Here is a 25742-nt window from a genome sequence, read left to right on the forward strand (position 1 = left end):
ACACGGGATTACGGAATGACGGAGGCAGCGGCGTGGTTTGGGTCGGCAGAGAGCTCTGAGGTCACAGATCCAGCTTGAGACGGAGCACCGCCGCGTCAGCTGAACCGCGGCCCTCAGTGCCGCGTTCGGTCTTTCCTTAAACACCTCCAGGGACGGCGATTCCACGGCCTTCCTCGGCAGCCTGTTCCAGTGTCTAATCATCATTTCTGGGAAGACATTTTTCCCAATGTCTAGCCGAAACCTCCCCTGGCTCAGCTTGAGGCCATGACCACTTGTCCTGTCCTTGTTCCCTGGGAGCAGAGCCCGGCCTTCACCTGGCTGTCTCCTCCTGTCCGGGAGTTGTGCAGAGCCAGAATATCCCCCCTGAGCCTCCTTTTCTCCAGGCTGAGCCCCCCCAGCTCCCTCAGCTGCTCCTCCTCACACCTGTGCTCCAGAGCCTTCCCCAGCTCCGTTCCCTTCCCTGGACACGCTCCAGCCCCTCAATGGCCTCCCTGAACCGAGGGGCCCAGGACTGAGCACAGCCCTGGAGGTGACCCCAGCAGTGCCCAGCACAGGGGACACTCACTGCCCGGTCCTGCTGCCACACCATGGCTGGTACAGCCCAAGTGCCTTTGGCCTTCTTGCCCAGCTGGGCACAGCTGGCTCATGGTCAGCCGCTGTCACCAGAACCCCCAGGGCACGGGTGAGGTGACCTCGGGGGGTGTTTGGGGCGGGCTCCCCGGTACAGCCCTAGGGTTGTAAGGGCGTTACTGCTTGCCATAGAGATTGGGCAGGTCTGGCTTGGCTGGCTGTAAAACAAGGAGTAAAATTCATTCTCTGGATATCTGGAAGTGCTTCTTCAGTTAGAAATAATAATAATTTTAAAATTGGCTTTGATGCTGTTTTGCTATCAGCCTTTTATTCTCCCCTTGTGTTCTGAGACTCTGAATTTTCCATTTGCTTCCCAGAAGATGGTTTTCCCCACCTTTTGATGTCCAGACCCACAGCTATGCCCTGGAATGAAAATGAATTTATCCTTCCCCATCTCACTAGAATCTAAACTGCTGAACTGGACAAAAATCCAAGCTAGGTTTCCCACCTTTCCTGGTTGAGGATCTGTGCTACGTAAGAGTCCAAAGTAGTCCAAAGTCCATGTCCTGTGTATGTACACAAACCCCACCCCAATTCACGGCAGTGTACAAAACCATTATCCTCTTACTGGGCATGGGAACACAGAATGACAGAATTGTCAAGGTTGGAAGAGACCTTGAGGATCAACAAGTCCAACCATATAGAATCCCAGAATCAAACATGATGCTTTTAATCACTTTATAGCTGACACTGCCTATCTGGTGAATATATATATACACACACAAGCACTGCCGATCTAGTGAATAAATAAATAAATATAATTTTATATTTATACACATATATGTGATACCTTTCTCCCCTTCACCCTACCACCAGGGATTGTACTAGGGAACAAGGCTCTTCTAATGCTTTCTTAATGTCTTTTTCCCCCCTCCTTCATTACTGCTGTCCTGTTACAGGTGTGAGGCTGAGCTAGTCCAAGCCTGGGGAATCACATTGCTGCTGTGCCTGGTAGAACCTGTGTGGATGTCGCTGTTCTGCACCTGTAGGACGAAGTTCATCATCTGATTCCTGGCTGTGAACCCCACCAGAAACTTTGGAGAAAAGGAAAAAAGGAAAAAGTTGTTTTAAAACTGCACCTTTGTATATTGAAATCTCTTGCTGGGTGTCCCTCAACAGCAGTGTGCTGTCCCACGCTGTTACTCATTAGCTAGAAAAACCTGTGCTCGCATTTACTGTTGGTTCAGGTTTGATTTTGGGTTCTCACTCGGATCCAGAGGTGTTGGGAGCTGCCTCTGCAGTGGCTGGGATTAGTCACTAGAGGGTATAGGTGCACCTGGATTTAAGGAACAACATGAAGAGCTGGAAAGTATAATGTTTGCCTTGGATGCCAGAAATGGCTCAGCTGCTTAACACTGATATAAAATGAAAGCAAAGCAAGGACAAGGAGTTTGCTAATTCCACCAAAATGTTTAATACCATAATAGATTTTCATTGAAGTACAGCGCTAATGTGAATATTTGTACAAAATATGTGGTTAAAAATAGTATTGATTTATAATATATACAGATATGTCACATCCGTGTCAGAAATGCAGACACTCGAATGAAACCATGAGCAATGCTTTTAAATCTACAACAACATACACGAAATATTTCTGCAGCTACCCACAGTAGGACAACTTGCCAAACTGACACTTAAGGATCCACCAGTCCTTACAGATGGCATTTCTGTCAGAAATTTCTGTACAAGAACTCTGCTCTAAAATGGATTCAAAACATTCACCTTCGTTAACCCAACAGTGAAGAGAACACATCTGTGTGACACTAATGTAGACACAACTTTCTCACACTAGATATATGATCAGTTACATAATTTGTTAAAAGAAGGCTGATTTTCTGGTGAGAATAATAGAGAAGTTTAAACTTTCTTTCTGGATACTCTTAATGCTGTGAGGGAGCCCCTGATTCAAACGGGCCCTTAACACAGCTCTTGGGTACATGACTCTGCATCCTGAAGTCTGTTTTAAAGTTCTGAATATCTTTATTTTCTTTAACTTCAAGGCTGCTTACACTTCACAGCTTTCCCAGCCTTACTCCAGCAAGAACCTTCCTAACAATGTCCCTATTTAAGCTTTATAGCTGTGGCATCAGGACACAATCCTATATTAAGATGACTCTTGCTGCAGCCCCAGGATCTGTGTAGTTACTGAACATACTGACAGAAGGGGAGAGAGAATTCAGGCTGGTTTTTTAAGCTTTCTGAGCTTCTCTGCAGTAGGGTCTTTCAGGGTTCCTGCTTTTCCATCCAGAGTGCTGCTGCTGTTCTGCCTCAAACAGTGCTGGCTTCTCTCCCCTCCAAGCCAAAGCAAATATACTCCACACTTCAAATAGACCTGTGGGAAAGAGCTTTTACAACACTTCCTCCCTTGTCCTTTTGCCCCTGAATGCTGCAGTCTACATGTATTCAAAAAAAGAGCACAGCTACTGTTATAAAAACATCTCTTTTTAAGAGGAGCCTAAAATACTGAAAGCTGCTGTACTCTGCCAGAAGATGGGTTAAATCAGGAAAAGCAGTGTTTGGGGTTTTTGCTAGTGTAACTTGTTATTCAAGAGCATTGCACGATGTTGAGTATAAATGAGGGTCTGGCTGGGACCTTAATCCATAGCCTTATTTTTTGATAAACCAGAACTAAAAGTGATTTCTTAGGCAAAAGGGAATCAAGGAAATGCAAAGGCCTTACATTCACACTGGTATGTGAGAGAAAGCCTGAAACGGCAAAAAATTTAGTGCTGAAATGTTTGCCACTGAAGAAGGACCAAAAATAATTTCAGTAAATATTCTTTAGAAGATCTGAAAGCACTGTGGCTGTGATCAGTCTGATCCTCTGGGACACAGCTCTCTGCCATCCCCAGCTGAAGCCCTGAAGCGCATTTCCCGGTGCTGTGTCCAATGCCATGGTGGAAGAGCCAGAGCCAGCATGTCACAAACACTGCGTTTCAGTTGGGTGGATGAAGAAGCTCACTGTGGTGGGGGAAGTTCCTTGGGTGCTCAAAGTGAAGAATAAACTAGGCCTCCTGCCTTTCACCCTTAAAAGAGGTGAGAAGAACCCCAGAAGAAGTTCACTATTACTAGTTTTTCTAATTAAAACACAGAGGTTAAGGCCTGTCCTTTCCAAAGGAATTCAAAAGCTCAGAGTTTACTTGTCCTGCGAGACTTCCTAAGCGGATCTAATTTTCAGAATCATGAACAATCATCCTTTGAGAAATTAAGTTTTTTATGCCAGGCACACAGAAAAATAACTTTTTCAAATCCAGATTTGAGCAATTTGATATCACAATTTCACAGGACAGTTATCAGCAAACTCATCTCCCAGTTTCCAGTCTTTTGCAAGACCCAGCACAAACTGATGCAAGAGACAACAATTAGTTTCAATTTTTATAATGAATGTTAACAGAACTCTTTCCCCAGCCTGGCTGGCAGCTGGATGCCAAGTTCCTTGTCCAAGCATTCATGGCCACGGCATCACCCTTGATTATGAAAGCACAGTGAGAACCACATCAGGGGTCTGGGACGTGCCGAGCTTTTGCTCACCAGGGACTGCACTGCAGCTTTTTTTGTGTACACCGAGCCAAATCCACAGCAAACCAGAGCAAGTCCACATGACTGTGAAACTGCAGCAGCTTAAAATGGAACATGGCATATCCTGCCAACAAGAAGGCTGCTTTCCCCTTAATTTTCTACTGAAACAGTTTGGCCTATGTCACACATTTAAGCATTTTCAGTTCTAACAGGGGTATACACCACACTACTCAGTTTATTGATATAGTTTAACTCTTTAAATGTTGCTTTTCCAAACACCAGTGCAAGCAGAACACAAAAATACTGTTAGCCATATTTATTCTTTTAAACTAAGCTTTGAATTATACAAGTGTAAAAGTGATTAATTAACCAGTAGCTTTTTAATACTCCTATAAAATATGACTAAATAGAATATTTCAAAAGTTATGTACAATACAATGGAAAAGCTCATGGCATCTGGGACAGTGCTCAGACAAACCATTGGAATCGCATTCTTCCAGGAGTTCAGTCCATTCCTCAATAAAAACAACAATCTGTATTTTTGCTGAAAGTTTTTACAGTGTTGCTGAATGGGACAGAGAGGGGAGAAAGACCAAAATAAAACCAACCCACCCCTCTCACCCAATTTAGGATCAAATTAGTGCTACAAAATTTATGCATGGGGAGAATTTTTATAACCTAAAACACTTTACAGTAACTATGGCTGTGGTCTTGCTGTGGTTGAGGAAGGGATGCTCTTGCCATATTTTCTTGGCTGAAAACAAAGTTTACTGGGGTGTGTCTGAGTATGTTAGGAAGGGGGGAGTTTGCACACCTTGTCTTAATTACAAAAATCAAGGCCACAAAAGTTACTTGTTTTGTTCCAAAAGAGCAGATTCTAAAACACTCTTTCTCCATGCACTGGAAATGTTTTCATGCTTTAAACTGTAGTGAGAAAGTCATTAAAATGTCAGTTTCATTTCTGAAGAGGTTAGAAAGGACAAGTAGGCAGCAGGCAACAGAAGCAGCAGCTGTACTCCCCTGATTTCCTTCTTTTAATTTCCAAAGAGCAGCAGGAGCCATGTCCATCCTTCAGAGGCCCCAGGGCTCACCTCCAGCCGCTCCCTCCATCTCCTGCTTTGGGCAGGAAATTAAAAGGATGTGGGCTGTGCCACTGTGCCTCAGGAGCCACAGTGTAACACTGAGGCTCCATTCTTCCAGGGTTCCAGCAGGAGAGAACCCCTGACACCCTGTGCGACGTGCAAGTCAGAGTGGTTGACCTCAGAAAAGCTACAGAAAAGCAAATTCCCACTCAAATGAGTAGGGCTCTGCATGCGATTTACTGAATAGGACAATTCCCCTTCCAGATAGTCAGCATTTTTTTAAAAAAGCATTCTAAGCATCCTTTCCATGTCAGACAAGAAACCAGCCTTCAGTAAAACACTAGCTTCTCTTAAGAGCCACAAATGCTGATACTTTGATGACAGGGACATTATTCCATAATACATTAAACACTTTTTTTTTTTTTTTTTGATGATGATCATTATTTTATCACATACAGGTGATATATAAGTTTTGACCATGGAGGCTGCTTTGAATTTTCAGGTTTGTAATTGTGTTTCTCTTTCAATGCTTCAAGCAATGAGCCATGTCCTGCTGCTTCCTGGGTAGTACCACACAGCTTTCCAAAGCACAGAAGCACAGAGTAGTCACTGAAAGGGGGCCTTGTTTAAATCTGCTTGAAAATGCACTTTGAGGAAAGAACATTTAAGGTCCAGTGCTTTAATTTGCAGTGTAGTTTTACATCATTTGAGACCAAAGTACTTAGTTCAGAACCATGTCTCTCCAAAGTTTGAAGACATGAATACAAGACCAAGATTTGGTCTCCTACAGTCTTGCCTGTAAAAAAATCCATTAGCAATGATATCCGATCATTTACATGTTTAAATCTTACTGGGCTAAACTAAACCCCATGGACATCAATGCTGAGTGTGCTCTCAAAAAAGCCAGTGGTGTTACTCCTGCAATAGTGTTTGTGGCCTAAGATGGTGTTTTCAACAGGACACATTCCTAGGCCTGTGAGTGACAATTCGTTTCTTGAAATCAATTTAAAATGTATCATTGGAAAAATAATTGACGTGGCACCTCTAAGGAGTTACTTTAGGGAAACTTTACACAGCTTTCATGATGATACCAAAGCCCCATTTTCGGTTCAGTCTCTGCTGTATTTAATGAGCAGTATTCTATCAGTGTAACAGCACACAATGATGCCCATAATGCAGTAACAATTATAGAAATGCTCTGAGTGCTGAGCAAAGAACTGCATCTCACCAGGAATACCAGGGGGGGCTGTGGTGGTCAGAGGCTGAACTATGTGAGAATGACAAGCCCTCATTCCCAGATGTTCTCACCATGCAGGCTGGGAATGCCATCTCCTATCCTCACTGACAGAGCAACACGCCGCCGCTTGTCTTGGAAGTGCTACCAAGACAAGACCCTGCAAGGGGAACTTGACTCTGCTGAAGCTTTGTAGCATTGCTGCTAATTAAGAGTGTGATGGAACCTCCCTCAGAAAGCAGATCGTTAGGTTTTACGACAAAAATCTTGATTACAGAGCCTAAGCTGACTTTTCAGATCCTAGAATAAGCTTCCAAAATGTATTTACTTATTTTAAGCTGTCAAGGATTTTAAACCGTGGAAGCTCACTGTGCCATTTTATAGTCACTTTGGGGAGTACAGCTGCAGCTAATTAGCTTAAAAATCCCACCATACCTTACACATACGCTCAGTTTCTGCAGTATTAATTTCAGTGGAACTACTCATGTGCATAAATTAAGCGCATGCTTAAATATATGCAAAATCTGAGCTCAAATGTCGAGAAAATATGTTCTCAAAATGACAAGTATGCCTTAAAAAAATAAATCATCATGGAAGGTCTGCCAGACAGGGAAGCCGGGATCTGTCTGCTGTCAGCCATGATGCAAACACAGAACAGTTTTTGTAACCCAGTATATATTGCAAGTGAAAGAAACATGCAGGATGGGGTGAAAAAAAGGGATTCAGTTGCATGCAGTCTAATTTCAAGTGTGTAATTATGGTCCTGTTTTCTTTGGCCTAAAAAAAGAGAGAAAAAAAAATTCAACTAACCTCTGCTCACCTCCACAAACCCAAACTGCATACAGCTCAAAAAGGGTTTTGAAGCACAGGACATGGGAAGGGAAAAGGGCTGAATATTAGAGATTGCAAGTAATTACTGACAATTTCAGGGCTATTCACCACACCATTAGGAAAGCATTCAGCCTGTAATGTTACTGGAACGTTCAGCTGTGACAGAGAGCAAGGAATCCCATCTTACATGGGAATCCTATCTTACATGAGCAGTCAGCTCTTCTTCCTCAGACCCGAAGGGAAGCACCACTCATCCCTTGATAGAAGATTAACTGACAATCCCTACTGATATTCTGGCTCCCTTCTCCCCAGAGAGAAGGACTGCCCAGACCCCCCCCAGCAGCTGCTGCCTCTCTCCTCAGCCCAGAGAGCTCCATCTCAGATCCCTGCCACCACTTCAGACCACCGTTCTCTACAGCTATTGCTGGAAGATGGTTGTTTTCTGTTGTTTCTGAAAATGTTGCAAAGATAGTATTCCTTACAGAAAATTCCAGGGGGGTACAAAGGCCACCAAGCTGCTAGTAGAGTAAAAACAACACACCTACCCCCCTTAAAAAAAAAAGGGAAAAGGGAAAAAGACTGTTGGAAAGTGAGGAGGGCAGAGTAGCAGGCTGCTTGATGAAGGGCAGTAGCAATCCTGGGAGCTTGAATATCAGACTGATATTGGCCTAATTTCCACCCAAACGATATCTGGTAGTGGTGTTTCAGCATGCAAATTACAGCTGTGAAAAGATCCTCAGACTGAAACCCACCCTTGTTTCCTAGCCTTGTTTTGTCCTTTCCAGCTAGATCTATCAGTTGGTGTGTGATATGGTTACAGGTACAAAGATCTTTTTCCTAGCCCTTTTGTTACAGAGGCTTGATTACTGTGAAGGGGTTTCAATGACCTTAGTGTCCCAGTGCTCAGAAGGCAAAGACTGCCTTTCAACAGAACAAAGCAAACAAAAACCAAGAGCTGTGCTGGAGGAGAGAGAAGTGCTGCTTCTGCTGGAGAGGCTCAGTTAGATACAGGCGGCGGCACACCGGGGCGTCGAGTTTGAATGATTTTTGGCTTTGGAGAATTCTTTGGGTCCTCATCTTCCTCCATGTCGCTGTCACAAACGTGCACTACCACACTGGGAGTGGACTCTGTTCCTGCGTGCAGCTCGTATTTCTCTCCTGGAAACAGAGAAAAGCAATCACATCAGAAGATGGCAATCTGAGTAGCAACACAGCCCGTGGCACTCCTGGACTGCAGAATACTCCACACCTGGGTAGGGAGCTGAGTGTGTGCTGCTCCTAAATACAGGTGAGCACCAGCACGGCTGGACTCTGTTAGCTGCCACAACACATCCTGGGGACCCTGGCCCGGGAGGCAGTTTGATCACAGGTCTGTAAGGCATCATAAAATACACACGTCTTTGTGTCTATAATGGGTTTTGGTACTAATATTGGTGGTCAGTGACACTGAAATAAACCCCAAAGTAGGCAGAGGAAGGAGAAAGATCACAGAAGTTCATGGTTAAAAAAATGAACTGGAACCCAACCTGTCCAACCTTTGGTCTGAAGTTATTTCACACCTGTTGGGTTGGTTGTTTTTTTTTTTTTTTTTTTGTTTTTTGTTTTTTGTTTTTTTTTTTTTTGCTGTGGCTTCTTTCTTTCAGTCCCATTTAAAGCCCAATTGTTGCTCTTAGACATATTTCAACACTTAATCGAATTTCTCCAGAAATAAATTCCCCCATATCTCTGCTGCAGACAGATTTTGAATTTCAAAGCTCTTTATCTGGGGCTGTAACAAATTTTGTCTCTACAGATGAGATTACAGAGCAGTCTATAAATGCTACTAGAGCAGGCTGAACGCCTAAACAGTACATATATTTTCTGACTATCTACATTCTTTATTTAAGTCTCAACACAGCATTCCTCTGAGGGAGATAAACATGTTTTTGTTTTTTTTTTTTTTTTCCCACAGAAAATATTCTGAATTGGAAGGGACCCTCAAGGATCATGGAGTCCAACTATTAAGAGACTGGCCCATATGGGCGTGGGTGGTTACCTGCAAAAGTCCACAAGCAAACAAAGGATTAGACATAGGGCTTTGAGTCCTGAATTCAGCCTGTTGGCATTACATGTATTCTGGATTTTACATGGGATACAAGTAGGTATTGGTAATTAAATTGCAAGAAGTTATTTTAAGACTTAAAAAAAAAACCCAAACTTTGCCCGCAAAATCTTCTGAGATGAGGAAGGTGAGGCCCCAGCAAACCCAGTTGGCCTCTGTGGTGCAGTGGCTCCTAAATGCTGCACCACTGGCAGAACTCAGCAGTGCCACATGTTGTAGCATGGAAGCAAACAGCAGCCCCTGCCTCAAAGCACTTGTGGCTTGCTTGTGGTGCTAATTTGGAGTTTTATTTGTTTGCCACTTTGTGGCAGAGTAACTCATGTGAAGAAGGGGTTTCAGGTTTGGCCCTGCATTAGCACATGCATTTCTGGGACTGTGCTCACATGCTGTTTGTGCTGACAAATTCCTGGTCCAAATAAACCTGGGTGGCTTGAGACTAGAGGACACACTGTATTTTTGCCTAAAAACAAGGAGGCAACTAGTGAATAACAGCTATAAGCCAGGCATCTTGCTGTGAGAAATATTTTACTGCTGTGATACCATTAATGTTGACATTTAACTGCTCTATTTTTGGCAACTTTTCCTCTGAATCCAAATCGAGCAAAGCATTACAGGTCTTGCTGATAGGCTAAAATATAAAAAGAGAAATAGCTTGGTTGTGCTGCATTGAGGAATTACATGGTTTTTCTCTGCCCATTTTCCCTGCAGGCCTCAGCTAATTTCTCAGTTCTGGGCTGACGTCAATGCCGCCAGGCAGCACCGAGGGCTGCATTGGTCACTGTCACCGCGGGCAGCTCCGCAGTGCCGCGCACACGCAGCGCCGGCCTGTCCTCGTACAGCAGCTCCGCCGAGGAAATCACATTCACTGCCCTCTTAAAAGGTAATAATCCCAGTTCAAATGCCACATTCTTTTACTGCTCAAATCCCTCCCAGAAGGAGTCTTTCTGCTGAAAAAGAACAGTGAAAAAAGTACAGACGCAAGGAAAAATATGCAGATGCCTCTGGCACAAGTAACTGCAGCAGCAATTAATGTCACTTTGTAAACCAAAATGTGATGCACTCATAAATTAGGTTTTTAAGGCATACAGTTACTTCTGAGCATAAATAAGTTGCAGACTCTGTTCTGTACACAAACAGCACAAAACCTTTTCATGACTGAGTTAGGAACAGGACAGCAATAATCTGGGACTTTTGTACAGCTGTATCTCGTTCCAAACATAGTCACTGTTTGTGGAAAAACACTAAGGTGATAAGCACAAAATAAAAAACCAATACATACAGCCAGATTAGCCCTTCCCTTCTGCGGCTTCCCTGTTTCTATGATTTTTTCTTTTCCCCTTAATACCATTTCCAGCATTAAAAAAAAAAAATAAATTAATAAGCCTGCAGCAGTTCAGCTACTGAAGCAATGGTTGAGTCACTGGAGTTATATTTACACAACCTAGGTTGTCCCAAGCTATCAGCAGCAAGTTGAATTAACATAGGCAGGAATCACCTATTTCTGTAATACCACCCAAGCATTTGTCCAGTGACCTCATTCAGCTGTCTCTGACATGGCCTCCTCTGTGATCTCAGGCCCTACACTGATCCATGCTCCTGCTTCTCCTGCTTGTCTGAAGAATTCTTACAGCTAAGCCAAAGGATTCTTGGGGTCAGAGGTCTTTCTCCTCCAGTTGTCTTTGACCTGTCTCTATCCTGTAATAATAAATTTAAACCTTCACATAAGCTAACAGTGGCAACTCACATAAATTTACTCAGAAAATTATCATAAAATTTATCAAATATACTCTGCCCTTCAGGGCAGAATTCAGATGTGGCACGTCCACTATATTGATTTGTCAAAAAACTTTCTGATAAGCCCCTGAAAACAGCAGTGATGTTCCTCTCTAAGCATTGCTTTGCATTAAAAAAAACAGTAAGAATTTAAAGTTTTCTTCTTTAACAATGAGCACAGCTGCTTTTATGTCACTGGGCCCTACCTTTTGTGACCACATGAGCCAGGACTAAACCCACAGCCTTGGGTGATGCAAGAAAGATGAGCACAGAAGCAACTTAATGATATTTCAGAATTAAAAATAATGGTATGGGATTTTCTATCGCTTAGTGAGTCAGTACTGTGACCTTTCCTTGATGGTGCAGCTCTTTCTAACAGGGCCCTTTTGTCCAGGGAAGACCATGTTCATATACATAAAGAATAATGAACAAATGCTAATGATAATGTGTAGCTACCTCATCCCTAATTCAGACTCATAAGCAAAGGTTAATGAGTTCAGAGCTGCCCGTTTCAAGTAGATGTGGCCATTAGTGTCATGAAAATCCCTTCCACTTTCAGTCCCTTCATCCAAGTGCTTTACAAATAACAGGACACAAAAAAGGAGGTTTTTTGTATGGCTGCATGTTTGTGACAGAAGACCTACAGCCCACCCCACAAAATACCTCCATAAAACACCTCTACAGCAGGAATCTGCCATAGCAAAGTGGAGGAGCTGCTCCCTGGAAGCCCATTACTGATGTTGCAGGAGCTGGGCACCCTCATCTCCCAACCAGAGGAAGAATTTTCTCCATCCAGGAGCTCTGCTGTACCCTGCCCCTGGTAAGAGAAGGGAAGGGCAAAAGCACCCACAGAACAGCAGGGAGAGGAAAGATAGAGATGAAAAGTTGTATCTATCACCATTTGTTTGTCCCTCCATCCTCTTTTAATCCTTCCTGGGAGTCATATGAAGTATTTAGTATTTCATTTGAATCAGTGATGACAAACAAGAGTTTGAAAACACTTGGTCACAGAAAATCTGCCTTGTGAGATGGATTGAAATCCCTATGTATGGCATTTCCTGGGCAGGGTCCTGCTCTCACCTGTTTTCCCCTTCCCTAGGGAAGGGTGAGCCAAACCCAGGGCAGAGCAGGGGCTGAGACCGGCAAGGAGAAGTCAGGGTGGCACCTGTGATCCAGGGGAAAGGCACTCTGGAATGCAGAGTTAGAAATGAGGGCATGCAGGACAATCTGTTGTGAAGAAAGAGGCAGTGGGGTAAGGAGGGCAGATATAGGCAGGTTGGGGAGTGGATAGGGAGAGGGGGGATTGCTTTCCAGAAAAGAAAGAGCGTATTCTAGTGCCAAGAGAACAGTTTGCAAATCACTGCACTAATAAATGGCAAACAGCTGCCTGTTCTTTGAGAGGAGCAGCTCTGCTATAGATACAGGCTGGACCTGGAGACTCGCTCTCCCTCCACCCTGCAAAGGTTTCTCACATAAAATATGTTTGCAATGTGAGGTGGTTGTTTGATTGTTTGCCTGTCAGGTCCAGGTTGTATCCTCACCTGGCCTAACTTGGATATAACTTTTTCCTACAGGAATGCTTGCAACGTGCCAAGCTGTTCTCTAGTCCTGGCCCTGATGTCTGCAGATCTTCATCAGCATATCAAACTACTGGAAGTTGTCTTGACAGTGGAAGTGTTTTCCATCAAACTGATTAACAATTCCACTCCTTTATTTGCAATATATTGAAAATATTGTAGGCTGGTGGTCAGCACCAGGCACAGTCACGGTTCCTGGCTCTGACTGATCTACAGCACTCTGTTCATGCCTCATTTAAAGCCTAATTTCTGCATCTGTAGAAAGTGAGAATATGCATCAATCATCCAGGAACTTAATTAAATATGCCATGATCTTCCCTAAGGAGTAAATGCACCCTCACTGATCTCAATTCCATGTGGAAGAACCAAAATCAGCTTCTTTTTGAGCACAGAAAGAAATCTGTTCCATTAGATCTCCAAGATGCCATCCTGTCACTGCTGCAGCTAAAACACCTGTCCAAAACTGCTGGCACATGGAAAATCTGTTAACTCACTTCCAGCATACTCCTTACACTCTGGAGCAAATCTCCCAACATTTTGCACTCGGGGACAGTTTTGGTCTCTAATTTTGTGGCTGTGATGATTATGGCACTATTCTGTGACAGGAGATGACCTGGATTCAGGGAGTGGGAAAGGAGCATGGGTCAGCGTCCAGGTGGTACATCTTGCATTTCCAGTGAAGTGGGACAATACAAATCATCTTATGCTGAGGGCATACAAAGACACTGTTCACTATTTAGAAGCATTAATGAGTTTTCCTGGTCCTCAGATGTTTATTATACCAAATCATTGCATTTAATACAGCAAAGATTCCTCACAAGTTAAAGGCATGGAAGTCAGATTCTAACATTCTCAGCTCTGTAAACAACTGTGCCAAGTGAGTATTTTTCGACAGCTGATAAGCTGTAGTTACATTTTTAAATTGTGTTTTTGAATGAAAAAAATTCCCTCTCTGAGGCTACCGATGCTGTTTGATGTCCAGCAGTGTTTTACTGCTGCAATACTGAGAAACGAGTGTTACTGGGATTTGGTTTTCAATGAAATTCTAAACATAGTAAATGCACAACTGAGAACAGCAACACTATTTTAAACCCACCGCTGCAGTTAACTAAAATTGATCTCTCTAACAAGTGCTAAAAATAGAAAGACGAGAGCACACAATGGCTTTTCATACTGCTCCCTGCAGGCTCCTTAAATCCGGTGAATTTGACCTTCACGCAAAGCTGTCCCAGAGTGTGGGACAATGAGTGATATTTCACATTCCACTGCTCCAGAACAGGAATTGATTTATTACCCAGCTAGCTCGGGAATTCGTTTACATGTTTCCATTTATAACACTGCTGCATCTAAGGGAAAAAAAAAGGAGGTTTTTGGTTTTTCTTTTATTCAGCATTTTAGAAGCAAAGTATCACTCCTGGAAATAATAATATGTAATATCATATGAAGTCTTCTCCCTGACTGCCTTTTTCTTCTGCCTTTTTCCTGCTGAAGGGGAACAAACCATAGGAATCTCCTGATATATATTTTCCTCTTGTGAGAGATCCCATCTGGAAAAGACAGGAGATAATCCTGCAAACCTTGTGAATCATGAAACATCCTTCTGCACGCCATGCACTCCAGCTCTGAGTTCCTTTGGTGCAGTTGCACAAAAGCCCCAGTGATTAGATGTCTGCAATTGGAACCTGCTCTCAGAGTGAGCAAGCAGCATTCCCACTACAGCTGGGGAGAAAACAATTCTCTCATCCCACAAGAATTTCAAAAATAAACTGCTAAATTTTCATGAGTTCACCCCCACAATTGTTATTAGATTGGACCTGAAATGTTTTATTTCAGTATGAAGATAATTTAATAGGCTATTTTTTCCTTGTGGCTTATGAACATAAATTAGATTAATTTGTAAATGATACTGCTTGGACCTGAAACTGGAACCTTTCTCATTTTGAAATTCTAAAACAGGATGCTTTAACAGCTTTGAAAGAAAACTATTTGTAAAGATGACTTATTTAAATCAAAAGTAACCCTCTCCTATGTAAAGTTTTGGTTTTATTAGATGTGCATTTTCCAAGGGAAAGCATTGCTTGAAAATCCCAGCTAGCTTCAACTCCTAGCATTAGCTGAAGATGAGAAGACAGAAGAAGGCATTAGCAATTGACATTTATCTTGTGCTAACAGAAGCTACAGCTTATCCCATTCGTCTTGCATAGTTTTCAGCAGGAAATGAGCTTTCCTAACAGAGCAATCCCACCAGGGCTGGGGAACAGTAGTTGTCTCCCAACAAACAACATGAGAGATTCTCCACTCCAGTAATCGTGCACTTTTTCAAGTGAGAAATCTGCACCTTGGAATGCAGAACTGAGCAGATGTCATGTACAGCAAAAACTCCTCACATCTATAGCCAAACATTTGTCCAGTCCCCACCTAAACCATCAGCTGTGTCATCTAGGCACAAACCCCAGCACAATAAATGGTGTAAGCAAAGCTTTGATTACCTCTCACAAGCTGCAGATAACGCACAATTCTGTGCCTACACATGGCAAAACTCATTCTGAAGGAAAGAACCAGGTGACATCCATCAACTGAAATCCAAATTTTAATGCAACTTCCAGCTCTATGTCAACTCCCTCTACAGTTATTATCTACACTGGTATTTCTTGTCTGCTTTTCCTGACACGTTTTCACCCAAGGACCACAAGCTTACCTGGTCCAAGCTTAGAAACTGCATAAAGGAGGTCATAGTTGATGACAGGTGTTGCATCATCTATTGGTTGCCACCCTACAGGTGGGGAGGCTGGAGGCGAGATGAGAAACTGTTTTGCAGGCTGTGGTGGTGCCAAATGAAGCTTGTCTCCATCTGTCTCAGAGGTCTGAATCTTTAAAGCATAACAAAGACATTGTTTAGTACAGGAAAGAACCACAGAATGGTTTGGGTTGGAAAGGACCTTTAAAGATCATCTCCTCCAACCCTCCTGCCTTGCTCAGAGCCCCATCCAGCCTGGACTTGAATATTTCCATGGGTGGGGCATCCACAACTCCTCTGGGCAACCTGTGCCAGTGTTCCATCACTCCTACTGTAAAAGATGTGTTCCTTACATCCGGCCTAAAACCTTTTCTTAGTTTAAAACTATTTTCCCCTTATCCTATTACAACGGATCCTGCTAAAAGGTCCATTCCCATCTTTCTTGTAAGCCCCCTTTAAGTACTGAAAAGCCACAGTGAGGTTTCCCTGAAGCCTCCTCTTCTCCAGGCTGAACACCTCCAGTTCTCAGCCTGTCTCCACAGCAGAGGGCCTCCAGCCCTCTGAGCATCTTTGTGGCTTCCTCTGGCCTCACTCCAACAGGTCCATGTCTTTCCTGCATTTGGGACCCCAGTGCTGGACACAGGACCCCAGGTGGGATCTCCCTGAGATGGGATCAGGGTCACATCCCTCAGCCTGCTGGTCACACTGTGGATGATGCAGCCCAGGATATTTGGGGTGCCAGGGCACATTACCAGCTCATGTCCAGCTTCTCATCCCCACAGGATGGCTAAATGGAATGACTGCTCACATCATACCTTTCTCATCCCAAATGCCACCCAGGCAGGGTTGCAGCATCAGTCTCAGAAGAGAAGGCCTGGAGATGAATTTCATCTCAGCCTTACAGATGGTGCCTGTGCAGTAAATGTGCAGTGTGGGGCTGTGACATCAGCAAAGCTACAATGTCTGTGCCTCTTGTGTACATTCCTTCAGGATAAATGCAAAGCTTTAGTAGCCCCAGCTGCTAGCTCAGAGATTTTTGAGACTGTAAAGGTACTGTTGTGATCTGGTCTAAATGCCTAAATAAAATGTGACATTACACAAGTAACTCCTGAACCAAGGCCTTATAAGTAACTTCAGAAAGGTTTCTACAGATTTTATTTCTTTAGTTGAAGTGAAAAAGGAATCTATGATGTTCCTTAGTCATTTGCAACCCAGAGTCCTTATTTTATTTCCATCTTAAATTATCTACTTTAATTCCTTCTCTTTGCTAGTATGTTAAAAAAGCCTTGACATATATGAATTGTAGTGCAGCTATACCTGAGCAAGATTACAACCAGCTCAAACACAGAAGCAATAAACTCTATTTCCATGACAGCAAACATGGGGTTTGCAAAGAGCCAGTCTGGATCTCTCAGCTCCCATGTTCCCCAGAACTTCTAGGTCTGGAAGTGGTTATTCAGCTTGCCTGAGGCCAGACACTGCTCCAGACACTGCTGCTTCCACATCTTCACTCCCTGAACACAAATAATAAGCTCTTGTAAGAGTACGTGTACTGGAGAGCATAGTGCAGATTCCAGAATGGCTCTGCAGGAAATCAGCTTAGATAGGGGAGACTAATCACTATTGTGCACATTTTGCTTTTTCTTGTTAGCCCAAGTTTTCAATTATCCTCTTGAATGTACAGTTAAAATGAAACCATTCTCAGATCTGCCTAACTGCAGGTTTTGCAACCTTTCAGAAAAAAATTCAGAGCCAGATTTAGGAGATCAGGACATAGAAAATGGGATTGAGGCAGATTCTTAACACCTAAATCCAGCTGTAAGATATTCTGAGTTCATCTAACTTGTTAAGCACGTTGTTTTTTTCACAGCTGTAGCTTCCCATCTTCCTGTGGTTCTGCTCCTGCCTAGGCTCACAACAGCTCCTGTTCTGACCAGGATGAAAAGGCTCATAATGTAACATTATGGATTTGCTTGGTACCTTGAAGTGAGCCAGCCCTTATCCTCAGACCTCTGAAGGGCCAACCTGGCACGCAAAGCACACCTAAATTGCTTATAAACACTAGTGGGTATCTCACAAGCCACAGTGACCACATCAGTTTATTAAACTGCATTCAGAAGAGGTGGTGGTTGGGTTCTTAACCTCCTTCAACTTTCTCTATCCTGGCTGGGGCCCTGCCTGCTGTGGGAGATCTATGTTCTTTCTCCTTTGGCCAAGGAGAACTGAACACCCACCTGACAGTTCCAATAGATGGATATAATCACCTACAGCCCCAGGCTGGGAGTGTTTTTCTTCCCCTACCTTCTTCCTTTGACTTAGACTCAATAAATTTCTTTTAGAGAATTCATTATTTGTAATTCATGTATTAAATTAGGAAAAGCCAAAAAGGCAGGAGGAGCCCTGACTATGGCTCAGGGCTGCAGCCAAATATGTAATCTAGTCCCACTTTTTTTATTCACTTGGATTCTTTACATTAGCACTTTCTTATGGTTAGTTAAGAGAGTCACCCACAGACAACATCCAGTGTTGTAAATCACCTCTGAGATACATAATTCTGTGTGTTGAATGAGCAACTTTAGTCCTAAGTGGTCCTTTAAATTTAATGCAGACCCTCAGGGCAGAAACAGCTCAGTCAACACAAGGAGGTTTAAGTAATCTTCCATCAGAGAGATTGGACATGGGAGAAACCTTTATTACTTTTATTCAGTGTTAGTGCATAGCTTTTAAAGAAATATTGTGCAGTAACACAGAAGTAGATTCCAGATTTCATTACCTGTGCAAAATACAACTTTAACTTTTTCCCTCTGAACTGTGTTTCATGCAGCTCTATTCTGGCACGAGCAGCTGATTTGGGACTGCTAAAATTTATCCGCACACGCCTGAAGCTTTTGAACAGCTGGAATGTCACGCAGTCATCATAGGCACGGAACAAACCTTCAAACTTCTCCTGCAAAGGAAAAAGAAACAATGCTGAAGATTAACTTTGTGCTATGTCACATCAGTCTGAGCCAAACAACAGCCTGAAACTCAACAGCTGTTTAAGCAGGAGGTTTCAACCTGTGGCCTTTGGGGACAGGTGTCCATAGACAAATAAAGTCCCTGTGAAAAGAAATTAAGGAAAGCAGTGGTCTGGTAGTACTGAACTCTGCAAAAGGTTTAGGGGAAGAAGTCTTCAAACTGAGAACACAGCAGCTATTGAACTTCCCATAAAAGTTGAGCAAACCTATGACAGTGACATATGAAACGAAACTGAAAGGGCACATGACTGAAAACACCAGACAACAGTGGGCTCATCTGCACAGAAGCAACCACTGTGCTGAATTACAGTGGAGTCAGCAAACAAAGGCTGCAACCGAGGCTTATATCCACATCAGCATTGCAGGGTCATTTTGTATTGCATGATATGTTTTTCTGGATGTTTTGCCATTTAAATACTTAAGAGAATACACACTTGTTCTTTGAGAGGTCCTGCAGCATCTGGAAACAAATTGGACAACTGAAAACAGTGATCTGTCTAAAAGAGAACCTTCAGGCTTCAAAATGTTTAGCTGTAGAAACATGTTCAAAAGCTCGCAACAAAAATAGGGATATTTTAGCATTGTAAAAGGAAGGTCTGAAGTTTACCACACCCATGGACTTGTAGATGAACAGAAATTCAAGGCACTTTGGCAGCCTTGGAGGCTCAGACTCCATGATTTCTCTGCAAACTGTGAGCACAGAGAGGACTAAGTTCCACACCATTAAATAAACCCAAAGTTCTTAAATCAATTCCGACACAGGTCTTTTCATTCACGCAAGCATAGATTCATAAAATGCCAAAGCTGAAAGGGGGCAGTTATTATTTAGTCCAGCCTTCATGTTTACTCAGATTTCAGACTGCCATCCAGTGAGTCACACATCAAATCTGAGCATTTTAGCTACTGCAATCAAGACTTGAAGTTTTGTAAGATGGAGAATCAGCCAGACCAAAGCCTCTGCTTTTAGGAGTGCTTTATTCTGAAAAAAAAAAAACCCACTGGTGAGATGATTTGCCACACCATTTCATATACACTGAAAGCTGTTATGTCAGGGGTTTGTATAATTACAGTAACCTAATGTATATTGGCAGTAACCTGATGTTGATGCCCCATCCCTGGAAATGTTCAAGGCAAGGCTGGATGGGGCTTTGAGCGACCGGGTCTAGTGGAAGGTGTCCCTCCCCATGGTGGGGAATTGGAATGAGATGATCTTCAAGGCTCTTTCCAATTCAAACCATTTCAGAATTCTGTTTTCTTTGCTATCTCTGCAAGTCCTCATACTTTTACATGTTTTAAAATATTTCTTTGCTTCTCATCCAGGAAAACAATTACTTTTGCCTTACAGGGGATAACTGGTAGAGACTACAGAAGATAGAAAATGCAATTAATGTAATCGCATCAATACTTCAGTTCTCATTTATTGAGCTTACCAGCAAAACAAAGAATTCAGAACTCAGAAAAATGCATCGTGAAGCACAGTGCAGCTGCATCAGGGAGCACTAACAGCACCATGGGAGTAACTACTGTCAGAGTGAGACATTTGTTAAGGAGTTAACGGGGAAGCAGCCCAGTTCCACAGCCAGGGCTGTGACACCACGGCGCATGTGCACGATCTCCTTTCATTCACTGCCAGCTCTGTGGTCTTCCTCCCCATAACTGATATTCCATCGCTGGCACCCTTTCAAAGGAACCTCCCTGCGGTCTATTAAACTTTCATGATTTTCATTTCATTCTGCCTGAGCTCACTCACCTCGTCCTCTCACTGCAGGAGATACTTTGGAGGAAAAGAAAAAGGAAAAAGGGAGGTGAGAACTCTGTGGTTTGGCAGAGGATGACTAAAGGCATGCAGCAATTCCCTAAACAGTTGAAGTGCATAGGTTTGTACAAGCAGGTCTAGTCTTACCACCCAATGTCCAAATTGTTACACCTCAGTTACGCTTTTTATCTGCTTTGCTTATATTTTTGAAAAATTCTATTTTCCTGATCAGAAGTCTACATCCAGTGGCATTTGTATAAAGGTCAGCCAAAAGCAGCAGTCATCTCAGTCCTGTCCTGATTGGAATTTTGATGCTACTACCTTCACAATGACCAGGGATAAAGGGCTGGGGGAAGGGAGAGAAAGGGAGAGAAAGGCACAGTGTCTGTTTAAAGTAGCACACAGCATTCAGAAGCATCGTCAAAATAAAAAATAAAGTGACTAATTAAAGCTTATGTCTTCATGTTGTCTTTATTACCTACTTTAGACCTCTACAGTACATTTTTTAAATGAAATAAAGAAATTTAAATACATATTAGTGGGGGACTTGGCAGTGCTGGGTTAGCAGTTAATCCTAATGGTCTTCAACCTAAACAATTCTATGATTCTGTGAGAGATAGAAAGGTATTTATATATATATATATATATATATATATATATATATATGTATCTATGTATGTATGTATAGAATGATCAAGACATTATAACAGAAGTCTCATAAGTCAAAAATTAGCAGCAAGGTGAACATTTTCCAGTAGTAGCTCTCAGTTTCTCTACAAGTCAACAATAAAATTCATCATATTAAAAAAGTTTCACCAAGAGTGGAAGGAACCATGCATGGACTTGTCTGGACACTGGGAAGTATCTATTCCTACTGACTATTTATTAATAAAAGATGCTTCCTGTCTGGATGCAGCAGTCAGGGCTGTGTGCTTGCCCCCTCTGTAACACAAGCCAGAGCCCAGATCTTGGTGAGGTACTTAACACAACATTAGGGAAGACACAATTTCAAACGTGGGTCCAAGAAAAGCTAGCACAAGGAATTTGCTGGGCCCGTGCCTGGGCTACACTGAGACTCACTCTGATTAGGCCCTGAAAGGAAAAGATGGAGAACTGTAAAAAAGCTGATTAAGTCCTGGATGCCAGTGCCACACTGGGAGAACTTTAAAGCACTATGGACTTTATTCTGCTTGCTTTTCAATTTTATACTGGCACAGCTTTAGAGACCCAGCTTTGATTAACACTCCTGAAAAGCTGTGGGGAGGAGGGAAATCAAGCCCTCTACTTGATATTATTAAAGGGCAGTCTATCCACAGTGGGGACACTTCCACTGCACTGACTGAAACTGCAACTCCCACTAAAAAGATTCATACATCTGGATTTTTTTACATTTTCAGCTGATAATAATAATGACCTAAGCAGAGGTCATTAATCATCAAGTGAAGTTAATGGCCCTCAGATGCATTTTGAGCCATCCCCACTCCTCCACGCTTGGTATCAATTCCCAGGAAAAGCCTTATGCCTTAATTGCTATTGCCTGTGACTTCTAGTATCTGCTGAATGCACTTATCTGGATAAAAGTCTTTCAGAGTCATTCCAATCTATAAGAAAATTTATCATATACATTTTAAAGACCTAAGCAAATTCTTTCCCTTTCAAGTTTTGCGGATAAATTATTTAATACTCATAATCCTCTCAATTCGAGACTGTTAAAGTGTTTTAGGATTCAGTACTTTTAAATGCTTTTAGAAAGTAAGTCTTTGAACTTTCAGAGCACTTTGAAACTTGTGTAAAAAAAAAAAAAAAGAAACATCCAAAGTTAAGCAGCAGTGTTGCTATTCTTAAAAAGTCAAAATGTAGAAAGTCATGAGTTACGCATTTATTTCTGGGATTTTGGAGTGTCTTCATCCATCCCAAGTATGTCTCAATGAGGCCCAATTAATGCTCTGGAAGATGTGAGCAACCTTCACTTCCCCAAGTTCCCACTTCTCCCTCCTGGGCCCCGTGCCCTCTTTTCATCTCATTATTCTTTTGCCCAACACTGGGCACCTTTCCCCAGTTCTTTCCTGTCACCTTCTGTCAGCTCCCATCACTCAGTGCCTCTAGCCTTTTCCACAGTTCTTTTCTGTTTGTTTTCTAAATTAACAGAATTAGCACAAAGTAGGACCATACTAATTAAAGCTGCTGATTACTCCAGCTTGATGGTTATCATTTAGGACAGCCAATGCTGAGAACAAACAGAGCACCATGCAAGGAAGAAATGAGCACTGGAGTGAGTGACAGACAGGAGCTAAAAGTCTCTGAGGACAAGGGCAAACCTATGCCCTCCTTGAATAAAAACTATTTCTAGCACTAAATGGAACTCATCTGGGACCAAGACCCTGCAAGTCACATGGTAACAGTGATCAGTGAAGTGCAGCCATAGGGAGGTAAACAAGATGCTGGCTATATTTGGAAAAGGATTTCCAGTAAAGCAAGGAGAGTATTAACAGCATTGTATGGAGCACTACAGCAGCTCATTAAAAATGCAGGGTTTGTTGCCTGTATCCTAAGCAGATTAATGGGAATAGATCCAGATAAAGGTTACAGAGAGGTGCTGGAATGAGTCCAGAGAAGGACAACAGAGCTGGGGAAGGGTCTGGAGCAAAAGTCTGATGAGGAGCAGTTGAGGAAGCTCAGCCTGGAGAAAAGGAGGCTCAGAGGGAATATTCTGGCTCTGCACAACTCCCTGACAGGAGGAGACAGCCAGGTGAGGGTCAGGCCCTGCTCCCAGGGAACAAGCAATAGGACAAGAGGACATGGCCTCAAACTGAGCCAGGAGAGGTTTAGGCTGGACATTAGGAACAATTTCTTCACTGAAAGGGATGACAGGCTTTGGAACAGATTGCCCAGGCAATTGGTGGAACCACCATCCCTGGGAGCGCTCAAAAGGCAGGTGGATGTGGCACTTGGGGACATGGATTAGTGGTCATCACAGCAATGCTGGATTAATGGTTGAATTTGATGGTCTTACAGGTCTTTTCCATCTTTAACCATTCCATAATTCTATGAATTAACAACTTACTAAATAAGAAATTGAAATGCTTGGTTTATTTAGCAAAACAAAACAAAGCCTGAGAGGAGATGGGACAGTCATCAGTAATTTACAAGTACTGTTCAGAGCAAGGACAAATCACACATGTATGGTGTAAATCTAGAAGACTACATTGGCATAAAACAAGTGGAAACAGTTGGCATAAATAGGTTTAGTCTAGAAGTTAAAGAAGGTTTCAAACATCAGAGTAATGATCCAGAAACAACGTTCCAATTACAGCAGTGGCAGCAAATTATTTTTTTTAAGATTGAATTTGGTTAGTTCATGTGAGGGACTATGACAAAGTATCGACACAATGAGCATTGTAAAACATGACAGCCATAATTAGCAAGTGAATTGGGTTCTGACACAGCAAGTTCCTGTGATTTATTTCCAAACATTTCTTTCATGAATAGCTCCACTGGTATTGTGTTCATTCAGGACAAAAGCCAAGGCCTAATTCAAATCAATGGAAGCCTTTCCACAGACATCAGCGAGCTTTGGATTAGAGCCCTAGAACTCAGAACCCAAATTACATTTTATTATTCAGTGTATTTACTCTCATTATCACCCTTGCTACACATTTGATTTAGGAGGTGGCTGTGATTTAGAACTTTAGCCTAATGGTTTTCCTAGAGTCTGGCAAGCAAATACAGAAAGTATTTTTCCTATTTTAATTTTTCCTGTTCATTCATGTAAAAGATACTCCAAGGAACTAACCACAATAGAGAAAGGGATATAATTCACAATTATTAAATTAGTTTTTCCTGAAATTAGTTCTGTACTGGATATAAATATCCCTGTAAGACATAAACTCCTATCTCAGAGTTAAATGTATTCTGTTTCCAGACAAGCCATGCTGGTTGCACCCCTACAAAGCTCTCATGAGGCACAAGAAAAAAAGACAGAATCTGGTAAAACAGGAAGCTGTGCACTGAAGAGTCTTGCAGAAAAAACAATCTAAGAACAGATTCATTCCTGGTTTATAGCAAAGAGGATGGGCACCACAGTTACTTCTAGAGGGATACAGGAGTCACTAAGGTGACACATTTAACAAAAATACTAAAACAGAAGCCTAGAAAATATGAGCTGAAGTGATTTCAGCATTGAGATATGTCAATGCCATGTGAAAGGTATTGTAATGATCTAGCCTGGATATTGTGTGTGGCTCTTCTCATCCACGATTAAGGAAGATGGAGGCAAGATGGAAGAGCAAGAAAAGACTGCAAGGATGATCAGAGAAGTTGTGAACCTGTCACAGGAGGTGAAGGTAGATGACACCCATCCCCAGAAGTGTTCAAGGCCAGGCTGGACAGGGACCTGAGCAGCCTGGTGTAGTGGAAGATCTCCCTGCCCATGGCAGGAGCTGGAATGAGATGGTCCCTTCCAGGTCAAACCATTCTGAGATTCTGGGATCTTGCCTTGGGAAACAGAAACCAAAGTATAAGGTGTTTTCTGTTGCATCCGTGTGTAAGTAAATCAATAAATAATGTAAAGAGAAAGAGATTAGCAGAATTAAAATAACCAACAGTGTTGATATTAAACAAAGACATCCTGTTAAAAGATTTAGACTTAAATTGAGGCAGTTACACCTGTAACATATCAAAATGCCACTAGCCCAGAAATAGAAAAAAGCCTAATTGTTTTGATGAAAAGGGTAAGAAGGAAAGATTAAAGAAGAGCACTATGCATTTTTGTGGTTCTCAAAGAGAAAAAGAGAGGAAACACTAGAGAAAAATAAAAAGGGATCCTGATTTGACTATTGAAAACTTAAAAAAACTGGGTTATCTGAAGTGCTTTTAACAATTATTTAATGAGCCACACAAAACAACCAAGCAGCTTGATACAACTCACATGTGAAAATTCCTGAAAAGCACGAAGTCCCACAAGTAGCCAGTGTAAGCAACAGCCTCTTCAAATTCTCTGCTTCTAAAAAGATGAAACTGGTAATGCATATGAAAAACCACTATTGGTTCTCAGTTAAAATTCCAGGAGTGCTATAAAGAGAGGAAATATATTAAACCAGTAATGATAGAGAATTCCTATGGGCTTGTCCTGCTGCCTTTAAGTAATGGCAGGAGAATAAAATACAAATTTACCATTTAGAGATCCTCTTAAGGCAAGGGTCTCTAGGTTGTTGCTTTTTATTTCACCTTTCACTGTAGGTAGCTGTAGCTGAGAGTGTTGCACCTTCCTACTCCCTCCTTACAAGTGGGGGAGGGTATTATTTGAATGTTCACCCTGAGTATTACTGTCTGAATGTTGGTTTGCAGAAACCAACAAATATTCTTGTTGGTTTCTTCTGTTACCAAAGGGAATCTCTCAGCTGGCAACAGGAACGGAAAAATGTATCTTTCCACCTGTCCTTCACCAGGGTACATTTTAAAAGGACATTTTTACATGTGAGAC

General features: G+C 42.4%; 1 protein-coding gene across 3 annotated transcripts in view; it reads right to left on the minus strand.

Annotated features, from left to right (window-relative positions):
• Positions 1-5950: 5950 nt before the first annotated feature.
• RCAN2 (regulator of calcineurin 2) overlaps positions 5951-25742 on the minus strand; it is an 80733-nt gene continuing 60941 nt past the window's right edge. For all 3 annotated transcript variants that reach the window (XM_068183262.1, XM_068183261.1, XM_068183263.1), the window contains 3 exons: positions 18261-18434; positions 15449-15620; positions 5951-8457 (listed from right to left, as the gene is read on the minus strand). In XM_068183262.1, the coding sequence (XP_068039363.1) occupies positions 8297-8457; positions 15449-15620; positions 18261-18434 (507 nt within the window). In that variant the 3' untranslated portion in view covers positions 5951-8296. The remainder of the gene's footprint in view (positions 8458-15448; positions 15621-18260; positions 18435-25742) is intronic.

Source organism: Anomalospiza imberbis, chromosome 3 (genome assembly GCF_031753505.1).
Source record: "Anomalospiza imberbis isolate Cuckoo-Finch-1a 21T00152 chromosome 3, ASM3175350v1, whole genome shotgun sequence".
NCBI lineage: Eukaryota > Metazoa > Chordata > Aves > Passeriformes > Viduidae > Anomalospiza > Anomalospiza imberbis.